General features: G+C 40.3%; 1 protein-coding gene and 1 long non-coding RNA gene across 4 annotated transcripts in view; one reads left to right on the forward strand and one right to left on the reverse strand.

Annotated features, from left to right (window-relative positions):
* Window positions 1-3,870: 3,870 nt before the first annotated feature.
* LOC127355272 (uncharacterized) lies at window positions 3,871-10,551 on the reverse strand. The gene is made up of 3 exons (XR_007881723.1): window positions 9,555-10,551; window positions 4,050-4,091; window positions 3,871-3,962 (listed from the first exon to the last, which is right to left on the reverse strand). It is a non-coding gene; the product is annotated as an uncharacterized LOC127355272 (long non-coding RNA).
* A 3,099-nt stretch (window positions 10,552-13,650) lies between these two features.
* Window positions 13,651-24,452, forward strand: part of rps6ka1 (ribosomal protein S6 kinase a, polypeptide 1) — a 52,386-nt gene continuing 41,584 nt past the window's right edge. Inside the window, exons 1-2 of one of the 3 annotated variants that reach the window (XM_051385623.1) lie at window positions 13,651-13,680; window positions 14,452-14,790. In XM_051385623.1, the coding sequence (XP_051241583.1) occupies window positions 13,666-13,680; window positions 14,452-14,790 (354 nt within the window). In that variant the 5' untranslated portion in view covers window positions 13,651-13,665. Of the gene's footprint in view, window positions 13,681-14,451; window positions 14,791-20,609; window positions 21,313-24,452 lie in introns of those variants that run through there. The other 2 variants (XM_051385644.1, XM_051385636.1) reach the window with 2 other exon arrangements.

The raw sequence follows: 24,452 nt of genomic DNA on the forward strand, positions 1-24,452 counted from the left end.
CACCCAGACAGAACAAGTGCAATATCTGAGTTTAGCCGATCAAAACCTTCCAACTGGAGAAGTATAAACGAGTGTAAAAGTGTTATCTCCAGCAGAAATACCTGACAGGCCTGAGCCAAACAGTCTAAGCTTGTTACCTGTTACACTTTTTAACAAGACGAAGCCGGTTAAGAAATGAAACATTGTTAGGCATTTTGGATGCAACACCCCCCTCTCTTCATGGGCCGCTTGCAAAAAGACAAACTGTAATTGAAGTTAACCTTTTGGTCTGGAGTTCAAGAGGAGGAGAAGCTTGAGTCATGGTGCTTTTACAGAGGATTGGTTAAGAGCACTGAGAAATCAGTGATTGTTAACTCTGCGTGGCCTATGGGCTGAGTCAACAGTGAAAGCAAGAAAGTAAAGGAGAGAGTCTGACCTCAGCAGCGGTTCCGGTCACGTAGTGGTTACTGGAGCTAGTGGACGTTATCTCAATCCCCTAAGAGAGAGAGAGAGAGAGAGAGAGAGAGAGAGAGAGAAACAGAAGAATGTTATATACATATTTTGCAATACACAATGTCAGTGTCGAAATGATTCACCATAATGGACTCATAAACATTGCTTTATCTTGTTACTGTCATCACTGTTCTGTGGATATATTGATGTCTGTCTCCAGATGTACTGATGGTCCAGCCTGTAATTACCCATCAGGCTCCCTTGATTGATTATTTTAGGTCATAATGGGAATGAGGAGAGCCAACTTATCACACCCCAGAAAGCCTGGATCACATAATCAATATATATCACATGACAAGAGAAACATGAATGGATTTAAACTATGAACTCAAAGGAAACAGAGGCTAAGAAATCATTCCCTCCCATCAGTCATAAATAAAACATACTATATATATATATTCAGTATACATTATATATATGAGCCATAAGTGGAGGCTGGTGTTAGACAAATAATGAATGATGATATAGTGAAACACATTCAGAATGACCACCCTGCAGTTTTATACCATTCAGGTTGCAGTTTACATCTATATCTGTCCAGACTCATATATTAGAGGTATATATAAAAGGTATATTTTATGGCCAAAGGTATTGTAAGTTGATGGTACATATGTATGATTTCAGTGAATATATACATTTTTGAACAGATTAATGAATGATTAGACCACATTTCTCAGTTGGTTGGACAGTGAATTGGCCTCAATTTTAGTCATAATTTAAGAATGAATCGTGCATCGTATTGCAGCGTAAGGGATCCTACAGTTCATAGAGAAGCTTCCACATTTTGTACAGCTATGCTTAGTTGATATAAGAATATATAAAAGATATAAGATCTTTAGGCTTTTTAGTCAAGTACATGTGTAATGTATATTCACTGGAATCATACATATACATCATCAATATAGTTCCATTTAGCCAAAAAATACACCTTATACGTTTTTTATTCATTTTCAAGTATTCACCACTCAGTCTGGACAGACATGGACGTGACTGGATGGCGGAGGCAAAGAACTGCAGGGTGGTAATTCTAGTTTTTCTCTTATATCCAAACAAAAGGCTTTTATGCTTGATGAAAACACTTGATGAGCTTTAAACCAACACATTTACTAGCAATGCATAAGGATGTAAGCTGAGTCACTATTGTGTTAGTCATGTCCCAACACTGCAGGTACAAATCATTACGTTCAAAGCTCAAAGCTTAAAAATGATTTTATACTTCTCCTTTGTGACTGGAATACATTTAAATTTGAAGAAAGTGAAAGAGGAAAAAGCTAGCTTTTATTTTTTACTACATTTATTTTAAGAATTGAGCCAGTGTACGTCATGTTTTGTGCATTCTGTGAATTATAATTCTTCCTGCCTCTCACTTCCCTTTCTTTCTGTCGTTAGTTCTCATTACTTTCAATCCTTTAGAGGGCAGACCTCGTTATCGGTGATGCGCTCCAATCAATTTCTTGTTTTGCTCCTAGTTGTTGAGGACATTTGTAAATATTATCCTGTTCCACAGTTGAAACATTGTGAAGAATTACTCCCAACACTTCAGCTAAAACCCGCTCCTTTCACACACCTGCAGCCACCCGGAGACACACACAAATATGAACACAAACATAAACAACATGTATGCTTGTTTACAGAATCACAGGCAATGAGGTGGAGCTAGGAAGTGCACATATTTGCTTTTAAGACAACACATTGGAAATGATTAGGAAAACCAATAGAGCGAGTGAGCGAGCACAAAGGAAATAGGACTGCTATTTTCATATAACATTTTTACCTAATAAGCTGAGTACACAAAGGAGAGGAAATTGGACAAATGTATTACACAAAATTGCTCTGTAGAAATAAACTAAAACAGACCCCTGGTTCTCACACTATGGTATCTGCCTCTAGTGGTACAGGAGGGATCTCTGAAATCTATAAAAACTCAAATGTAACTTTAAAAACTGCATTTTCTGTAATATTGTGTTTTAATATCATCCTGCTACATAGTCACGTGCATGCACATAACGTGAGGATAGATCCATGGTTAGTTGTGAGCTAAAATGTGATAGCAAGATAGGAAGCTGAGGTAAAATGAATGGTTCAAAAACTCTGCCATCGTGACTCCAAACAAGGAGCTACTGGGACAGCCAATACTAAATATTCCTATTTGAAATAAACCTGCAAACTGTCTGTAACTGAAGAGGGTCAGCCTGTGCTCCTATATTTTGACTTCGGTCATTATGGTGGTACTTGGAGAGCCTAATGTCTTCTGATGTGGTATGCGGTGTAAAAGTTTAAGAACCACTGATAATAGGCAAGGAAGAGGGCTAATTGTTGTACGCAATGTAGTGACTGAAGGCTAAGGCATTAAGAGAGGAGGCAGGAACAGAAGGTTTATGAACAACTTGACGCAAAAGAAGGTTTAAGGAGAGAATAAAAAGAATAGTACAGGGAGAACCTTGAGTTAGATGAAAGAAGAGATGAGTGGAACCAAATGATGATGGAAAACTCCAGGCAAGGATGAAGGCAGAATATGAATACTGAAAATGACAGAAAGAGAGTGAGAGGGAAAAAGAGACGGAATAAGAGTTGATGGTTGGCAATAATGAGATGTTGAGATGCAGAACAGACGAACAGATGACTTTTCTTCAAAAAGAAGAAACGTAATCAAACAGGACTGACTGTTGATTTTTATATCACTCTCATTCGTGGAGTTTGTGTCAGCAGCCAGTGGCTCTCTCTTTTCTTTTTTTTTTCAAAATAATTCCTTGCCTTGACTATCAGAATTGTACAAAGTATATGGAGATAATCATAGTGAACCAACGATTCATGACGGTTTTCATTATTGATTAATATCATGATTTTTTTCTCAAGAAATCTATTTTGTCTGCAAAATGTCAGAAAATATTTAAATAAAAAAATGCCCATCACAATTTCCTAAAGTCTAACATGATGTAATGTTTGACTAACAGTCTAAAAGTCAGAAATATTCACATCACCGATAAGACAAAGAAAATCAGCAAATCCTCCCAGTTGAAAAGCTGCTTAAACAATTTAATTATTAAAATAGGTGCCAACTACTACACTGTTGAGTAGTTGTTGACTAATTAATTTCTAGTGCCCTGAAACAAAACAAAATAAAAGCTGTCTTTGGTTGGGACCCCCAAGGACAACTGGAGGCCCCGAGACGGCTTTTGAAAACCTCGGAAATTTAATTCTGTACAATTTCAGAGTAAGATAATTAAATTTACATTTCTTATATTTAGTTACTGTATATGTATAATATATAGTGTTAGCACTAAACAGACACAAAAAACATCTACATTTAATAATGAAAAAAAGAGATATTAAGAGCAAGAAGGCTTTACCAGCTGATCACCAGGTGACACAGGCACCAGGTCGACACTCTCGAGCTGAGCAGTGTGGGTAAGAAGCGCTTCAGGGCTGGAATTCAAGATCTCATCACACACCGCAACCAACTGACGGCACTAGAGGGTGAAACAAACCACAATATAATATATATAAAAAAATTATATAAACAAACATATCAATATCAAAATACTTTGTACACTCACCACTGAGATGATATCCTTCTCCTTTTCATAGACAGTCGTATCCTGTTGGATGAGTGAAACAACATGACATGAGCGCCAAACAAAGCACCAAAGTGCAAAACCAAAATGATACCAAGTTATTGATTTGTGGAAATGGGACAGTCTGAGTCAGAACTCATGTGCCATTTCCTCTTCACAGCATGAGTCAGGAAGTGAAAGGCTAAAGGCATCCAGAGGCAAGAGACTCACTCACTCCAGACCTTTAGTGGTATTTTGCTGGCGTGTCTCATAGCAGTGCTCATGAATAAATGAAAATAAGACATAACATATACTGTATTCTATAAAATTGGCATTACAACGAGTGGGAAATCCCTCAGAGGTGTGTAATGTCCGCTTCATCCAAGGGTTCACACTAATCAACCACATGCACACATGCGTATACACTTTATATATATACACACACACACACACACACACACACACACACACACACACACACACACACACACAAACGGGAAAGTCAGTGGTCAATGTCACAGTTAATTTCCAGTGGGGAGGAAGGTGTTGATGATGATCCCACAAGCATTACGAAGAGGGGGAGGCTTTGAGTGAAGGAGGATGATGAAGGAGGTTAAAAGACCACATACCTGCCACATACCTTTACTGCCTAAGCTAATTTGGACCGCCTGGTGGTGTGATGGGTTACATAAAGGATTGTAAAGGGAAACTAATCCCTGTGAAATGTAACAAGGGATCAACAGTGAACACGGTTGGATTTCTGTGCTAATTAAAGGCTGTGACACAAGGCTGCTGGGAGGTACTGGGAAAGGTTGCTGTCATGATTGCTGGTCAGTTCGACTTGTCTGCTTGGTGTTTGTTTGTTGTGTGTGTGTGAGTGTGTGTACTGCAATTCCCCCCAGGACATTTGAGAGATGCAGAACCTGCTTATATACTGATTTACACCACAACAAACCACTAAAGGTTGTTCATAAACAACCAAAGATGTTCCGATCTTTATCTTGATCCCTACTCAAGCAAAGTAGCCTTGTCATGGCACGCTGGCTGTATGCTAGAGTGACTAATGTTAAGTTAATTAGCTGGCTAGCTGTTCAGAGCTTCATTGAGAGCATAAACAGAAAGAAAAACATTGAATTAAGGACCGATATTTAAAACAGAACTTCAACACGCAACTTCACTTAAAAATACAGAGGGAAGCTGAAGCTGCAACCTCCCTCAGAGACAGCCAACCTTATATTATTAGTGCAAACAAACCTTGGTAAATGCATCTGAAAATAGATTGCGGGCGACTTAAGAGGAGTTTGTGCCACGTAACAACGCCACAAGAAACTTAAGGCAATTGCAAGAAAGACTAAGACGGCCATGCTAGCAGCACTGAGGCTACACTATATATTATAGTATATATATAGTAACATGGTACCAACACGCTGTCTTAACATTTTAACAGTCTTAAAAGTGCTAATTACTCAACACCTAAGTTGTTACAATTCATCTTGAGGGGAACATGAATGGTTGTACCAGATTTTATAACAATCCATTCAAAGGGAATCATGGGTCAGAGGATCAGTCGACGGACCTCATCCTATCAGGACCATGAATGTATAATCTCATGGCAAGCCTTCCAGGAGTTGTTGAGATATTTATTGTCTGGACTTACTTGGTGGACTGACCGAAAGAATTACTTTCCAAACCCTAGAGCCACGTCACTAGCATGGCTAAACATTTCATATTGTAGTGAATTACAAAGCAAATCTTATGGTAAACCTGACCTATTAGGAAAATAAAAATGAATGTGTAAAGCCAGGTTAAGACTGCGAAGTAAGCTAAATGCAAACAGGATTCACTGTGACAAGTGAAACAAATGCAGAAACAATGGTTTAAACCAAAGAAACTCTCATATAACTTGAGAGTAAGCGTGATCTAGTAATGGAAGTAGTGGTAATAGAACCACCTCCTACCACACACCATGGCTTCTGACTCATTCATATACTAACACCTTTTTCTTCCCAGCATCTGACATTGCTTTTTAAACATACGGTAAAAATACACATCCAAAACCTTGGAGCCATGTCAGATTTCTATATATAAAATGTTCTATATTTCTTCTTAACTCTGCCAGAACGGGGAAACCACACAATAATGTGTGTGAGGTGGGACAGGTACACTTTAGCCCTGAAACTACTGTAATATCAGGAGGGTGTGGTGGCAAAACAAAGAGCACAGAGAACAAGCCCACAGCTCTCACTCCTGGTTCCTCAGTCAGGATGACTTCTAGACACAAAGAAGCATTGTATCCTCATGCTTACAACCACAAATACATGCAAACATTATTACTCTTTGACTTAATTGAATTATTTAACTAAAGTAAAGAGTGTCACAGTAAAAGTACATACACAAATAGAATTTATTTGCGCACACACATGAATATGAAGCATAACTAAACAAGTCTAACAGCGTGACCCCTGCAAAGGCATCATCTTTGCAGGGGTCACACTGTTCGACTTGTTTAGTCCCCAGCAGCCTCTAGCATGTGCCTGCTCCACTTCAATTGATTTCTCTTCTAATAATAATGGCAACTGTCTTTTGCGACACAAGATTTACACATCAAACGGTACAGTTACTGTGGAAATGAAGCCCTTTCAGTTCTCCATCAACTAAAACAGAACCAGGGGTCCGGGGGCAGCGCTGGCACTCACACAAGGCTGTCGGTGTGGCACCAAAATGTTAAATTCCTAACTATCAATTCCTACATTGCCATCACAAAAAAACAATAATTTCATTGTATGGACAGCACAGACTGACATTCAAGGTTGACCTTTTATTCCACTTGATTGCAGCTACAATAGTTACAAATTAGCCACAATTACTGTAGACTATTAATAAATGGTACACAACCCCATACAGAATGAGCTGCACTAAGATTCAAATCATCCTAATAGAAATTCTGAGGCAGAAAAAAGAGGCAGAAATCTTTCAGCTTTTCACCCAACAGGGATTTGCAGCATTGTCAAAAAGGGTGAAAAGGATGAATTTCTTTGCTTTCTTCTGCACTGTAAAGTAACATGCATCTACTTCACATGAGAAGAAGAAAAGGTCTGGTGTTGTGCAGCATTGTGTGTGGCTCGATCAGGTGGTGAGCTAACTTTACAGCACTGTTCTGTGCCTGAAAGCTGTTCTCTCAATAGTTGTCCTGGAAACAAAGACAAGCTATTATGTGGGTGTAACATTCTTAAAAAAAAGCGGACAACAAGAATGAACACAGGCATGCATGGGCACACATGTACAAAAAAAGGCTGAAACTATCACACAAAGATGCAGTGACACATGAATGGAAAGAGGAAAACACAAACAGTTGATTACACAATTGAACCATTTCCTTTCTGTTGTTGATAGCAACTTCATATACAACATATCAAAGGCTTATAAACCAGACAAGCCCTGTCATGTTCTGTCTGCCTCTGAGTGTGTGTTTACATACTGGGACCTCACCAGTTTCTATTTGCCACCATGTAGTATAACAGCCAGGTTGCTATAAAAAGACTGCAAGACATCACTATGTTAGATCTCTTTTACACCTGTTCCTCACCTCCATCCAAATCGTACTGCCCCTGTTCCTTTTACCACTCCTGTCTGCATTAGATTCGTCTTGTGCTCTCTTTTTCAGCGTCATAAATAATAAGTTATAGCATTCAAGCCTCTTATTGTTTCCTCTATCCTGAACTTTAAATAAGTCCTAAGAGAAATGCTGAACATTGCTTATTAAGTCATTTTTAATTACATGTTTGTGTTGTTTCTATTATTATTTTTTTTATTATTATTATTATTAGTTTCCACTTCCATTCCAAAGCATTACATAGTTCTTAGGTCAAAAACCCTTTCCAAAGTTAGATTTTGCAAAAGAAATGTCCTTTTTCTTTCTTTCTTTAAAATCACATTTAAACTCACATACCTTAATGTAATGCTTCAAAATTCATTTTTGCTATTATATCCAAGTTCACAGCTAACAGGGCCCTCTTTCCCATTACTGTCTCTCTCCTGGACTTTGCTTGCTGCTTGGCTGCTTCAAAGCAGACTGAGCAAAACTGAGACTTGACAACTTTATGCGTGGGATCCCAACAACACCAGCTGACTACTGACCTTGATCACCCTCAGGGTGCGAGAAGAAACACACATAGCTCAAACGCACACAAACAAACAGGAAATAATAGTCCTTTCTTTGGTGTAAAGGATGTGGTGTAGCTTTTATGGGAACAGTTCGCAAGAAAAAGACGTCATGATGAAGCCATGGCCTCCTGACAGGACGTCAGAAATGTCCCAGGGGGGCATGACACCAGACTCAATTAGCCAGGAGCTAATTGTAAAAAGCCAAGACCATGCTAGTCTGTATGAGTGCAATGGTAAATGCTACACTGCTGATGTAATCGCTATGGTACAGAGACACACTCATCAGCGAATGCCCCCTGATGTGACTCGCTTGTACAGCATGTGTGTGTAAATCAATATGTTCTACTTCAAAGCCTGTGCTGCAGGTTTATAATGCTATGATGACAGCTGAACTGACAGATGAAGCCTGAACCTATGTTCATCAGATTTCACATTTTCTATTGTCTGTTAAACAGATGTGTGAGCTCCTCAGCTGTCAAAAACTGACCTTTTAGCTCACTTGTGAAGGGTTTTTCTAATTAATAACTAGACAGCATCTGTAAAAACACGTACTATGCAGGTTTTTATAGATATGAAATTACCCTATTGATTTCCAGTGTTATTTTGTGAATCGAATTAGTTACTATGTGATCTTTTAAAACTGTTAAACATTTGAATGATTGACCAACCAAAAAATATTTAACATGACACTGACCTCACTGGACACAGTGCTCTCAGTATAAAACTACATCTTTATGGATAATAATTCCTACCTTTAAAACACCTGCATGCTCTAGTACACAAGTGAGCACAAAGTTCAAAAACAGGAATTGAGCAAACAATGGCCAGACATTACCAAATGATGATCAACCTCTGCGAGCGACCAATGACAAAAGCAGCAAGGGTTTTAACTTACAAATCACTCACTCAGTGCCATGAATGAAAACAACACTCAACGGGCCCAAATCTGATTCACATAGCAATGGCAAAAAAAAAAACATCCTATCAGACTCGACAAGCTCAACAAGTCTCTGAAATCCATACTTCCTTCCTACCCCTCAGGTCCATAAGAATAATGTCACTGTTACTGTACACCAACGTAGAGGCCACAACTTTTATTCAACTCTTGTGAATAGCTAAATGTGTAACATTACATGGTTAGTACATCTCCAACCTTATTATATATCCCTTAAAGGAAACAGAGCATTCCAAAAAATCTACAGAGAATTATTGAAAGCTTTAAATTATAACCAGCAAGCAAAAAATTAGACTTAGTATTGTATATAAGCTCAGGCTTTAAGCAGTCAAGCAAAGCAGCAAATCACCTTGTGGAGAATTATCCAATCAAAGAGGTGAGAACTGTACCTGTTGTGCTGGGCAGGTGTCCAGAGCTGGCTATAGAGGGCTATATATAAACTCCTCTACATACTGAGCCTCCTCTTTCACCCACAGCCTCTCTGCACCTCTGACTATCTCCTTACCTCTCTCTAACTACCTCTTGCTATGCTGCTACCCCTGTGGCTTTATCTTCTCTTTGTCCTCTCCTCTGCCTCACTTCTGTCAGGGTCTTTATCTCTAATGTCACTACGGCGTACTTTTCAGAGTTAATAGTCTTTCTCCGCCTGTTGCTCTGTCTGCTGTTCATTCAGCGACATGCAGCTCCCCCAGGAGTCAGAAGTCATTAAACAGTCAGTGCAATCCCTCACGCAGTCTCCTCCTCCTTTCTCTGCCTTCCCCTTTGCTTCCCTCCCTCCCCTCCTCCCTCCCCTAGGCGCTACAACATATCCAGGCCTGTCCCTTCTACTACCTGTGAACACTTTTCACCCACTTTACATTCATACAGTTATAAATATTCCTCCCTCCTCCCATTTCTTTCGAACTTTTCAGAATACCACAAAGGAGTAAACACAAACAAAATCCAGCCCCCTTCTCTGGCAATCCTTTCAACCTAAGCTTCTTCAAGGTACAGCCGCCTCCAAATATTCCAGGAATGTAAAGATAAAGAATGCATTACTCAAGCTAAGCTGGGGAACAGAGGTGTGTGTGTGTGTGTGTGTGTGTGTGTGTGTGTGTGTGTGTGTGTGTGTGTGTGTGTGTGTGTGTTTGTGCTTCTGTTTTTCCCCGTTGCATTTTAGGGTTTGATTTTAAAAAGAAATAGCTGACCACACAACAGGTTGTAGTTCCTCTTTGGAAGTTTAGTGTGCATGAGAACACCACTAGAAACATGTTTTAGTCATGTGTGGTTCCTCTTCAGATAGAACACCTCATGTTTTCATGAATACATGTGCTGGAAAGGGTACTAAACAAGCTATTCAGTTTGCGTTTAAAAAAAAGGCATTCGATGGACTGCTTACAGGCATAAATGGACCAACCTTGTGGACAATTTCTCCCAGCTCTCTGCAGTAGCTGAATATGTTCTTGCTGGTGGTGTATCCACTGAGCTGGAAAAACTGATACCTGGAAAGACAGGGGTTGTATTTCAAATGAGTCTGGATAGAGACTGGATGTACTTACTGCAAGCAGGCACAATGATTTAATTCCCCACTGGTAATTAGTTGGAACAAAGACAAATTAAGGATCTTACAAAGTCGCACAAAGAGAAAATAAAAGAGAGCAGGGAGGAACGGGTATCAGCTTTCTTTACAAGGGACAACATGTAAATAGCAAGTCAGCGCATACACCAAAACATTCCCATGTAAAGGCTACACCTCTAAATGACAGCCATCTTTTTTTTACAGCAATAAAATCTACAGCCACAACTATTTTCATAAGACACAGCAGCAAGTAAAAAATAACTGTAGAATAAAATAGAACTTCAAGTACTGGATATATAACGGTTAGATAACTGCCTCTTTACAAACCGGTTGAGCAAAGAGAAGAGTCCTTTGGCAGAGGTGATGAGCTCCACTACAACCTGCAGAATGCCAGCTGGCAGCTTGGTGGTGCTGCGGCCATCGTAGTTGTTGAGGCGCCAGCGACTCTGGATGCCCATCTGGAGGGTGTGGGAAACGGCACGCAGCTTCTCTGTCAGGCCACGTAGATTCTCACCACCTATACCGTACGTCTGGAGAGCAATAATAATAATCAATCTGTGATGTTAAATGCATATTTAGTGCACATAAGTGCAAGGCTTTTTGCATGAGATGCATTTTATGTACTGTGATCCCAACATCCCTGGTTCGATTTGTATGTTGTAAAAATTGTGTATGTTGAAATACAACATTACTGATCGGTCAGACATTTCCACAGCATATTTGATCATGGTATCAATATATATTGTGATTTAGTAACATTTATGTAAAATCCATTGAGAAACTGTGGAGAAAACATACAGTAATATCAGTTTTTCGCAAATCTGCTATCTAGCTATGAATGTAGAAAAATCATAAAGCACACATCTAGCACACCACAAAGCAACTGATATGCAACACTGCTCACAATTGCATAATACACCCAGAGATATTAAAGGGCAAATATACCACCTTTTAGCCAATATATATACCTTAACATGTCATTATAATGTTGAATTTTTGCTCAATATCCAAATACAGGTACAGATACACCTAGCTCAACTAATGCAGCCCTAATGCTGCTGTTTTGTTGCATTATATTAAGTCCACCCTATTGATATCTACAATGGTATCAGAAAGGCCTCTAACGCAACACAGATCAAGTTAATCTACCACATCAAACAGCAGCGAGGGACCAAATAAATATTCCTCAGGGAACAAAAACAGAGCTCCTCTCTCATACAGTATGTCATCACCGTTTCCTGCCCAACGGTGTGAGACGTGACTCTTCACAACCACTGCAGAAGGAGCAGGTTATTGTCGTGACCCACTCGTCGGTGGTCAAGAGGTCTGATCCTGTTGGGCTTTGTTGTTACACATCAACCAGCCGGAACAATCCTCCGTCAGCAAGTGGCCATGAATCTTTCATGGCCTTGTCAATGTTGTAGTTGTTAATTATGTAACCATGCACTTGAATGTGTTTCCATGTGAGCATCTGATGGTTGTTTTTCATGAATGAGCACAGTGTTAGCACTTCACAAGAGCATCGAGACAGAGAGACAGGCACATGCACACACACGCTGTGCTGAAAGATGTGCACAGTATATCTGCGTTCTAATCTTAGTCTTATTTCAAACAATTTCACACAAGTGCACACATGAGGCTTTTACTACAGGGAGGCTTTATCCACACACTCATTCATTCAGACTTTGGGCTAAACTCTTAAATGACTGTTTCCATCAGTTTTACGTTTATTACAACAAGTCGACGACAAGCAGTTTAAGCAGCCTGAGCTTTAGCCTGATGCTCACAGACTGTTACACCACCATATCTGGACTCTTGCCTGGTACCATCCTACTCAATTAGTCCATTGAAACAAAGGCCATTCTGGAAACACACAAACACCCCCACACACACCAACACGACCATTTAAGTGTCCTAAAATTCCCTCTCAAAATTGAACAGGGAGGAAAATTAATTAGGCAGCAGGAAAACTAAACGGGATAGAGCTTCAAAGGGGACGCAGACGTTTTTGTTTTTTGCCGACTACAAACTTTCCCAGAAATTTGCATGTAAAGTATCAGACGCAAGCTTTTGTATTCTAAATCTGCTCTGGCTGTAGTTGAAGCATGACTAGTCTTTTGATGTTAGCTAGAAAAATAAAGTAACTATTTTCCTATGATATGCTTGACTAGGGGGATTTTGATATGAAAGTGGAGGGCAAAGTGAGGCAACACAGACTTGCTGCATGTTGCTAAAGTGCACTTCAGTGAAACAGGACTTGTATGGCAATAAGAGCAGTTGTGGATTTTGGCTGAATTTGTCCAACAGCTGCTGTATCCACTGTGCAAACAAGAGCAGGATCTAAAAACAGTGTGATGGTGGAAAAAAATCTAATATCAGAACATACACACTACAATACAGCAAGACAAGAAGATGACTGCTCAGTAAATACCCAGAGCACAGTCGTCCACACACACACACACACACACACACACACACACACACACACACACACACACACACACACACACACACACACACACACACACACACCGTACACAGCCTTGGATACACAGAGCACTGCTATGGACACTGTACACAAACACACATGATTCTGCTTCCTCCCTCACCAGAGAGCAGAGTTTCTCCACAGCCTCCAGTATGAGCTCCTGGTGTCCGATCTTATGCACTCCCAACTTTTCCAGGTCCTGAGAGGTCAACTGGAGCAGATCCAGACCCGACAAATGCCACTCCGAGACCGGGTACTGATGCAGGGGGTCCTCCAGACCTGGCAACAAAAGCACATACACTTCGGATTTAACCACAGGCAGCGCACAAGTATAAATGGAAACCCCACAGTCATATAGTCACATGCATGTACAGGCAGAGACATGCAGAGGGAGTACGGACTAACAGAGGGAGAGGATCAATAGGGCTGCAAACATGAAGCATGAAGACACTACATGCATGGCGATCAGGTCTGAAAAAAGTGTCTGGGAAACAAATAATTTTTGATGATGATTATATTATGATATGAATAAGTTTGAAGTAATGTAACTAAAACCCCTTCATAATAAAAGCTGGGCTTAATACACCATCTTAAATGTGTTATTACATGTTATAGCCTGGGTGGAAGAAATGTTCAAATCACTTACTTACTTCATCACTTACTGAGTAAAAATAACAATACTTTACTATACAAATACATCTTTTACAGTACAAATCCTGCATTCAGTGTTATATTATTATATATCATATATCATTATTGATGTGTTAATATATAAGTGGTACAGTATGTATTATTTCATATACTGCTGGGTACTTTAAATTTAACTTTTATTTTATACACTGTGTATTTTTTAGATAAAATCTGCAAATGACCTAGTAATTATAGTTGTTGAGAAAATGTTATGGATAAAAAGTACACTATTTCTCTCTGAAATATAAAGTAGGAGTATAAGTATAGCATAAAATAAATACTAGTACCTCAAAACTATACTTAAGTTGAGTAAATGTACTTAGTTGCGTTCAAGCACTGCTAGTGGCTCACCTGTGCTGCTGCCTATATTCTAGTACTGGTAATAGTAATAGCCTACATTTAACAAACAGCATACGAGAGAATGAATCCATGCACTTAAGTGTAGTAAACAGTATATTCTCGAGGACAGACAGCCATTAACGCAGTTTGGACGTTTCTACTTCAGCTGTTGACAGTGATAAGAACAAGACTGTTGTGGCTCCTCTCTCAGCACAGGCCACTTCCTCATTCCACCTCCACCTTTCACTTCCAAGAGGATTTATGTGGCGCTTCTATTTCTGACCTTCCCGTCCGAGCCAAAGTACCTGTGAGACGATCAAGGCGTGAGAAACCCCCCCACGCAATAAGTTCCTCACCTAGGAGCCACTCGCTGACTTTCTCCTCGCTCCACGACGTGATAGGCTCCATGCTCGGAGTCCTGGTGCAGTCGTTGCTTCACTTTCCAGCCGTCTTGGCCGACTTCTACTTCTTTGGGCTGCCGGAGGAAGAAAAGGTCGATCCTGATTCGGAGTCGGACGATGACGAATGGCACTCCTTCCCGCAGGTACAGGTAAGAGTTCCCCCTGCTGTCAGCCAATAGTGCGAAACTGTCAGGCTCGACCAGGAGCAAAGAGCCCTCCCTCCAACACCCCCATCCCGATCCCTCCCCCCTTTACCTGGAGGAATAAATGTGTGTGAAGGGTGCTGCAGCTTTAATGCTTCATAACTTCGCTCATAGTTTCGTGCGCAACCACGTCAGCCGCGAGGGCGCACGGCCTAAACGGCAGCATGTGGAAGGGAAAGGGTGGATACAATAACAGCAACACCTGCACAGTATAATGTCAGTATAATGTAATCCGGTACAGTAACTCTGTTTTAATGGCACTCTTGTGAGTGTAGACAGAAATGTCCCGATTAACCCTCTGGTCACTGGTGAGTGTTGAGGTTGCATTTGGCTGCATTAAAGTGGAACTAGTGCCTATATTTAGGAAAATAAAAGATAGAAAAGCACTTTAAACACTTTTGTGATCCCCTACACACAAAAAACCCTAATACAATTGCTCATGCAACTTTTCACTGTTTCCCATAAACTGCATGAATTGTCACAACACTTAAAGGGATAAATAACTTGTTCTCCATGTACTAATCCTCTTTTCCTAGTCCCTTGGCTAGGCTGCTCTCCTAGGAAATGTTGCCTATTTTATCCTTTGAACTGTGTTGACTTCTGAGCTCCGATATTTAAAGGGGAAATCTGCCTCAACGTTATCAATATTTCATTAATGTCCAAATGTGTTTAACATTTCTGATGGTGAATTATTTACAGCAGTATTTGTTTATTTGTGAATAATTTATCCACAACACACACAGACAGATACAGTTTTTGACTAAAGAAGGAAACAGGGATGCTATTAGTGTATAAAATTATGTTTTGTGGTTATTCACAGTGAAGTTTATGGTCTGTACACAGCCTTTGCTTAAATTGTTATTTATTATCCATATAACACTGCGGAATCAGCCAAGCGAACACTGGCTTTGGGGATCAGAGTTATGTTGAATGATTACTTCCATTAAATTCAGTATTACACATTTATTCTTAAAGGAGACCATGTGTCATAAAAACACAGTGTGTAGTTGATCAAAAAGCTATTCTTCAACATCTTTGAAACAGCGTATGCTCCATTCATACTTATGACATTAAGTCTAGCGCCTCAAAGGATCCTGGAATGAATCGTTGCATCTATGCTGTGAGCTACACCAGGAAAATCATTGTCAGTGTCACAGTTCCCAACAAACCTGCTGTTGAATGTTAAAGTAAAGGGCAAGGCCTGATGAAAAGTCACAGTCATGAAAGAGCTGCCCCTCTGATATCTAGCACCCCCTGCTGTTATTCTCTTTGAATCAAGAGAAACAGACAGTGGAGGGGGAAAAGTAGGGTTAATATGTCAGCAGGCAAAATGGCCCAGTGTCCCCATGCGTGCAGTATATATGCTTTGTGCCAATATTTTCAAATATTTAGAGAAAATCTGTTGGGCTGCACACAAAAATCTAGTCCTGCAGTGTGTCTTTGTAGAAGAAATGGTTCGTGTGATTGCTTAAAATCTGCATGACTTGACCTAAATCATGATAGAAAATGTTGTTTGATACTGTATATGCCTTTCACCATTTCATCGTCAGTCATGGATAAGGTTATTTCAAAATAAAAATAAGAAATCCAACAGAAAAAGACTGCAGCTCACTAGTGCTGAGTCCTCAGATCGTAATAGTGGCAAAGGGTATTGGTCATTATGAATTCTGACTGAATCACTATTGATCTTCTGTTGAGCCGAGATGAACTCTGCTATGAAAGTGAGAGGAAAATAACTGAGCTTGAGTGTAAGACGTTAATGAAATACAACCACTGCAGTGGTTTTATTCCAGTGATTGCAGCACTTTGTTGTTTTTCAGCCTGAACAACAACCACAAAAACAGACTAATGTACTTATAGACTTTGAACTTTCCAATATTTTACAATAGCAGGATCCAACCATCCAATAAAAACAATGATGTATTTCTGTGGTTTGTTTGTGCTGAACTTGGTCTTAGAGGCTTTCTAGAAACCTAGTGCTTGGCCCACCTTTTTGCCCAGCCCAAATACCAGAGATACAAATTCAAGCCTCGACATGCATGTTTTGGCTTGACGGCGCACAGTCATAAGGTTATGGACTTGCATTAGGAGCTGTTACTTCAAAACAATCTGTTAACAACAAGGGGAAAAAGATTGTACTTAAAAACCAACAATGAAAAATTGTGCAAAACCATAGCTGCCCCCTCTCCCTCTCTCTTCCCTCGCTCTCTATATTTCTATCACCGATCAATACTCCCCTCCCGGTCCATCTGTAACTACACTGTCCCGTCAGCCATTTCTGTGACAAATGGTAATTCCACTAATGTTTGAAATACAATAACGCTATTTGTTCATCATCTCTGTGTAGCTCAGAGCCAGAGTGAATTTTGAATCATCGCAATGCCATCTTCTCCTGCCACAGTCAGTCTTCAGAGATCGGATAATTACACTTGCTCCACTATTGAGCAGCTAATTAATTTGTTCTATGCTGCAGCCTCAGTGATGGCGCTGATCCTCGCACTGCAGACATGCTCAATGAGCTCAGCTAACAGGGAATTATTATCAAAGGTCTGAAAGTACTTTCGTTGAAACCTGACACACCCAGAGTATTACATTTTGTTCTGAAATGAGTATGTTAAAATACCACATCCATTAGTCTTTGTGTGCTGTATTCATGTGCACTAGATGGAGTATATGTGGTGCATTGCTCTAATGCTGGGATGCTCTTGTCTTTAAGTGGAGTCAATTCCTAGTGCTGGTGTTGCATCAACACATTAATCCCTTGGATTAACTAAACATTTAGCTTGACGCATGAACTCTATTTTAATCTGCTTTAGATGCAGTTCAGGTTTACTCATCCTTGTAATGGTGAGCAGGAAAGGGAAAATAAATAGAATACTGTCAAACACTTACCATCGAGGATTTTTAGCGAGATGTAAGCTAATTCCGACATACCCACACACACATAAAGATGTACTGTACTGTGTTGTTAAAATCTAGTGCATACCTCAGGGGCTTCAAGAAGTATGAATCTTTTGTAAATCAACTTACTTTCACTCAATTTAGTAAGAGACGTAAATAAGGAAACCCTACTATTAATATTGTGTGTCACATTTGAAAAGAAAAAAAACAGTGGAATAAAATCAGCAGAGGCAGAAATAAAAGAAATACATACAAAATTTACAGGAAAGAAATAAATTTGTGTGGCTGCACAAACAACGGTGTCTATGGAAGTGTGACAAAAGGCTGAAGAAAGCGAAAGAGAAGAAACAACACAATCAGAGAAAAAGCACCAGTAATAGATAAACAGATGGATTTTGAGGTGTTGGTTTAGAAGCTGCTGCCACTTCACAATTGGAGTGTGCATGTATTTGCATTTTAACAGCACTGTTTACTGCTGTGAAAGACATATTGTATGATTCATTGTTTCTCCTTCTGCGTACTCAACAGCACTCTCCCTCTCCTGCACCTCTGTGGTTTCAAACTGAGACTCAAAATGAGGTTAAACAACGGTGTCATCTTTGCATCAGTTTATCTAATTTGTAGTCTTTTGGGGAAAAAAATTCAACGACTATTTTGTCACAGTGTTTCAGTTCGACCACTCTTCGCCAAACACACTCCACTTCGGCACCCAACAGACCTACAAGTCAGGAGTGTTGCTCCATTGCACATGTATACATGGCAAGCTAGACTGAGTCATACTTCCCATGATGCTTCTTGTTTAGCCCAAGGTGGGGGTAGGGTATCCCTGGAGTCTCTGTCACTGGACGGGAGACACCTCTGAGTCATCGCTGTCACCTGTGACGTCACTGGAGCATCATGAGTAGAAGAAGAGATCCCCTGCAGTCAGAATAGCAATGCACTTCACATGTAACAGCTACAGCATCGACATGTCAGTCAATATCAATGTACCTTCTGAAAGGTTTCCTTCTGGCAACCAGTGACCTTCATCTTATGATGTATTGATTTTTCTGGAGCACCGCTGTTAAAATTAGCTTTTCGCCCCCATTACCAGGCCTCTTGATGTGACTTTTCATCCTTTCTGGATCATCTTCTTTTGATTCATTCCTATAAATTGTCTTTATTACACCCTTCACTTTCACCAAAGGATCAAACCGAATGTCCGGAATTCATCACATCATACAGGAGGAGCTATAAACTGTGAGAAATGTTCAGCATCAAAGCGGCAGTTGTCCTCTACTGGACAAGGGGAAAAAATGAGAGGAGAGAGAGGAGAAGAGAAAAAAAAACGTGCAATGGTCCGTTGCAAGGCAGCACTAAATAATAAACACCAATCCAGCAAAATGAGATGCCATGTTCCCATAGCAGCTGCTTATCCATCATCGAGACAAATCGACGGAATAATGTGACCTTCTGACCGACCTTTAATGGTATGGATTTGTCAGAAAATAAATTAGCTGTACTTCAACCTACAGATCCTCTATTGACTTTCTTCTCCTGGTACGTGGAAATGTGGAGGACAAGGTGCCAATAAACGGGCTCTAATATGCATATGTTGTGTCCATATGCACAAGTAGCATCGCTTCAAAATGATGGATCATGGAAGCATGTTGTATGCACAGAAATACTGGCAAATAATCTACAGGACGATAAACCAGTGCATGGGTTGAAACTGCAGAAAAAACCTTCAGACATGAGTGAATGTAAAGAATGAAGATGTTGCATGTCAAAGTCCAAAAGCCACGCATGTGTGAAGGTGCAGTTTCATAAGATAGGGAATGTTTCCATCTCCAGTTCAGAGTTCTGTGTGTTTAACCTGTCACAGAACTCAGACTGGTGCATGCAGGTTGGTGTGATAAATAGGCTTTATCAATGCAGCAGCAGCATTTTGCATACACTGTAGTTAGACAACATATCCATCAACAGACAGGCACCACATCATAAGCTCCATTTATCGTTCCAGTGGCTTTCTCACTTTTGCTTTCATTGAATGTCAATACCATCTTCATCTTAATTTGAATCAAAAATGCATCTGATCCGTCCACGGCGAGGCGGTTTGATGCTCTCCAGTTGCCAATAGTAACCAAAGCTAGCCAAGAGCAAAATCCACTCGGCAGTGAATGAAGCAGAGAAGTGTTGAGGGTGGAGGGGTGTATTATATCACTGAAGATTACAAGGACCATTACAGGAGCTGTTGTCAATGAAAAGAGCGCTGCATCAATGTAACGTCCGGACAGAATCAAACAGCACTGGTCACGACCCACACTGTAGTCCCCTGTGCTTTACATTGTATTATTGTGTAATCCGTGTTATGTAAGTTTTGCAACAATGTGCAAAAGTGTGTTGTTTATAGACGTAGAGAAAGCTGTGATGTGGCTCTAAAGACAATTTGCACTAAATATCATGGCATATATTAGTAATTTAGGGAAATTAGTGCCACTCCAGATACGAAAAGTCAGTTTTTACACTCTGCAATCTCCCTGCAATTCCATATTTTCTGATCAGTCTGAGTTTAAATTAGACAACACGCAAACATATTACTCCTCCATGGCCATTTATTATTGACTGATAGGTGTTCCCTTTGAACACAGAGCTTCAATAGTACTCCTCTAATGCAACTGCTGCACCACAAGCATCAAAGAAAAACAGGCCGTTCATGAATAGCAGGCTCCAGTCTGCATTACGTATTTGCAGTTTATCTCTCCGCCGGATGATGGCGCGGTCGGACCTGGGCGGAACAAGTAAAAAAAAGAAAAAAAGAAAAAGGGGGCTGGATGAAATCCTGTTGGAGTCTGCCAATAATAGCCCGAGTTGGAGCGTGCTCGTACTACAGAGCCACACTGAGGTCTCTCCGCGCATCGCACACTGTGTTGGGAATCAGGCGGACGGAGCGAAGTCTTCCCTTTTCTGCTGCCCGGGAAGGAAAGCACACAAGCACAGAGAGGGGGGAGAGGAAGACGTTCAAATCTGATTCGTCGTCGATTGCAAACACAGCACAGACTCTGGCTAATTCCTTTGGGGCGGCATTACACTCCTGCACAGCTCTATTAAAGGATCACACTGTTGGGCACCGCTCCTCTCCCGCTTGTCAAAACCCAAATCCCCGAGTATCCAACGCGCGTACCTTGGAAGGACAAGGGGTTTGTTGTTTTATGGTGTTTTCCGCTGGATTATCACTTTAAAAAAAAAAACAACACATCGGCATAAGTCAAATCAAGGATTTACAATTGTTTGTAAAGCTCTTGGTTGTGTGTTTGCAGCGGCTGCGTGCGCGTCTTCGTCTCCGAGGAGAGAGAGAGCGAAGTGCCGATAAATCTTCTCCACCTGGACTTTGTACCTGAGCGAAGGAGCCTCTCGGTGAGCTGCACTTGACAGGAGCGAAACCGAAAAAAAAAAAAATCTGGGGAGACCAAATTCGTTGTTGAGCAGCTGAAGGGGGGAAACACTGAAAATCCTGCGAAAAAAATGCCTCTCGCACAGATCGCAGAGCCATGGCCCACGATGGAACTAGTGCAGCTCGAAACGGAGGTAATAAGAGGTGAAATATATCGACGCTGTTTTGCATGCATTGTTTGACCAGTTTCTTTTTTTTTTTAAAATTCAATTTGATTATTTGATTTGGTTCAGGTAAAAATGGCTAACAAAGGTGTGCGTTTTTTATGAACAGCCCCTCAGTTCAAGGTGTTCAGTGATCAGCACTTTCTACAAAAAAGTGATGATGAGTTAAGTTCCTAATAATGCCCACTCCGTTAATTAATTTGTTAAACTGTTTAGACACATAGCTGGGAGTGAATATACTTCATAAATAATTCACAATGTATGTCCTGTGTTTTAAATGAAGTGTGCATTTTTAATCAGGGTTTAAGTCAAAATGTGATGAATAGGCTTCCCATTCTCTAAGGGACATGTTTGCCACTTATATTCTACACCAGTTCTTTGGTAACAGTCATGTAAGAGGCCAATAAGAGGTTGAGACTGGAGATGTTTCACTATGTGAGTTTTCAATTAGCCTTCAGAGCTCATTTTGGAAATCCTTAACTTTTTTTTGTCTTTCACTGGAGCTCTTGAGCAAAATGTTTCAAAGCTTGAAGCCAGAGAGAAGACCGGTCTGTCTGTCACTGCTCCCACCTGTGAAGTGATTTCCTTCTCTGTGTGAAGTCTTTTCACCGATGGCAGTACAAAAAGGAAAGAGGAAGGACAAACTCTTCCAGTCTTATGAGGAACACTATACTGACAACCTATATGCTGAACTGTGTGGTAATTTTTTTTTAAATATAATGATTTTAAGTTTGAGTTTTGTAATATATGCTGCAGAATTAGTTTATTTATCCTTGATTAAAGTTTAAACATGCTGCAGCCCTGTCTTGTCAGAAGTGTCTGATTACACAGCAGGTATAGAAGAGGACATGGGTGCTCATTAAGGTTAAATGTTTTCCAATTTTCTCATAATAAACCTCAGAACTTAGAGAGAGAGAGAGAGAGAGAGATGTGGCCCTAATGTTGTCCAGACCTCTATTATTCGGATGTAGCATTATTATTCATGAACTCTTCAATTGCCTCTTGAACAGTCTGTCGGTTGCTAAGTGAATGTGCAGCTATCACATTATGGTTATGATGAGTAGACCCGGGTAGCGTAGAAAGCAACCTGTGCCACATCAGGCTGTAGTTGTATAAGAACTGCCTCTTTTGAATTAGTATGCCAATTAAGTGGGTGAAGCGGACCTGTGAAACCCATCTTTTTGTGTGTGTGATCTCACTGATGAATACCTCTGTGCTAGTATTACAGTGTCCTCAATCAGCTTTACAAAAGATCACTCTGATTCATAAATAAGGCTCATTTTTATTCCCCCGGGCTTAGATAACCTCTCTATTTAATGGACACCAAGAAAACGTTTTGCAAGAATTCTCTGAAAAATGGTTGCCATTTTTCTTAGAACCTGGTTTTTCTAGGCCAAATTCAAGAATACCTAAGGCAAGTTAATGAGTCTTGACTCATTAAGCTACTCATTATGGAGTAATACCACTATTAAGGAAGTAGACATTATTGATTGCGCAGACACGCTTGTTACAGTTAATTGTGGAGCTGGCAAATGTTGTTATTGGTGCTCATGGTGAAAGGAAAACCTTCACATAGTGCAGACAGAAGCACTTTGGGTAATTTCGAAACATCCTGACTTGGTTTGTTCCACAGACTCCACTATTTACAGTATTCTGAAGCACATGAGTTGGCTGAGTAGCATATCACAGCTGAACAGATGGTGGTGCAGAGCCTGTGAAGAGTGCTAAGTTTAATACTGTAAAAATACCCAGCCTTTGGTATGTGTAATGCTCACAACTCTCTGATAACCAAAATAGCAAAAAATCCAGTATCTGTGTGTAAATATTACTGCATATATCACGAGAGATTATTTTAGAAGCTTCGCATCGGCCACCGAAATCCAGTATCTGTAATTGATTTGATCACACAAGTCACTGCCAGTCACAGTGGGATCTGTGCCATTTCTCTCTGTCACCAACCTACCAGCCAGCTGCACACTTTGGTTCCTGATGGCATAGAGGGAGAAAGAGAGAGAGTGTGACGCCTCAGGGCTCAGATTGATTGAGCAGAAAGAGCGAGTGAGGCTGGAGGGCCGTGCCAGTGAGCATGTTGGGAGAGTCAAACGGGAGGCGCAGCGATGGGAGGCTGCCTAGTCATGTGCACAGATGGGACAGACAGACAAGAGACACACTTGTGGCTGATTTTGTAAAATAAAGGGTGGAAGAACAAAAAAATCCCCTTGTCTCATTTTAAAACACCATTCTCATCAGCACACAGTGATGCGCTATGATATGGCAGCTGAGGAGAAGTCTGTTTCCTCCATCGCTCATTGTGTGAGCGCTTGTGTTTTGGAAGCAGAGAAGGTGTCATGAATGGAAATCAGATAAAGCCGTGGCAAAGCGAGCGAGGAAGAAAAGTGCAAAGAGAGCTATTCAAAAAAAAAATATTTGTTTGATTGAGCCCTTTTATTCATCACCAAACCATGTCTGTTATGAATTAACTTCTCAGTGAATCATCTCTGATAAAGGCACTTCAACAAATCATCTCCATCCTGTCCCAGTTGAGTCACTACCACCTGCACTGGCCACTGTCGCTACTAGATTAGTGAAGGTCCTCCAAAAGATCTGAATCATGCTTCTGTCGGTATTTAGTTATTGCAGATTTCTCTATCCACATTCCTTCAAGCCTTCTGACTCTAAATCAAGAATCCCTGCAGGGCTATCTTTGAAACTTTTGTCTATTTCATGGTCCTGAACCTATGCAATATTATAAAACAATACTGTGGCTATATCATTGTGCTCACCAGCTTACAAGTTGTAGAGGTCTAAGGTTCTTAAAACTGATTTAATAATTTTTCTGCTTTCACCACAGCTTGACAAGACACCCTTAGCCATTTAAGATTGTGGTTCCTACCTGTGTGTCGATAAGTCTGATTAAAATAGTTTGTTTGGTGGCCACTCTTCATTGTCTAGTTCTGAACTTACCATTTACTTTTACAACCTGAACTTCTAAACTATCTCCAACAGCTGCACTTTTTAATGTCTGATTAGATTATCGATAGATAGATATTTAGATAGAAGATTACAGGTGACAGTGAAGTGTCATTCGCAAAAGGTCTGAATCAAAATTA

This window comes from Dicentrarchus labrax, unplaced genomic scaffold (assembly GCF_905237075.1).
Source record: "Dicentrarchus labrax unplaced genomic scaffold, dlabrax2021, whole genome shotgun sequence".
Classification (NCBI taxonomy): domain Eukaryota; kingdom Metazoa; phylum Chordata; class Actinopteri; family Moronidae; genus Dicentrarchus; species Dicentrarchus labrax.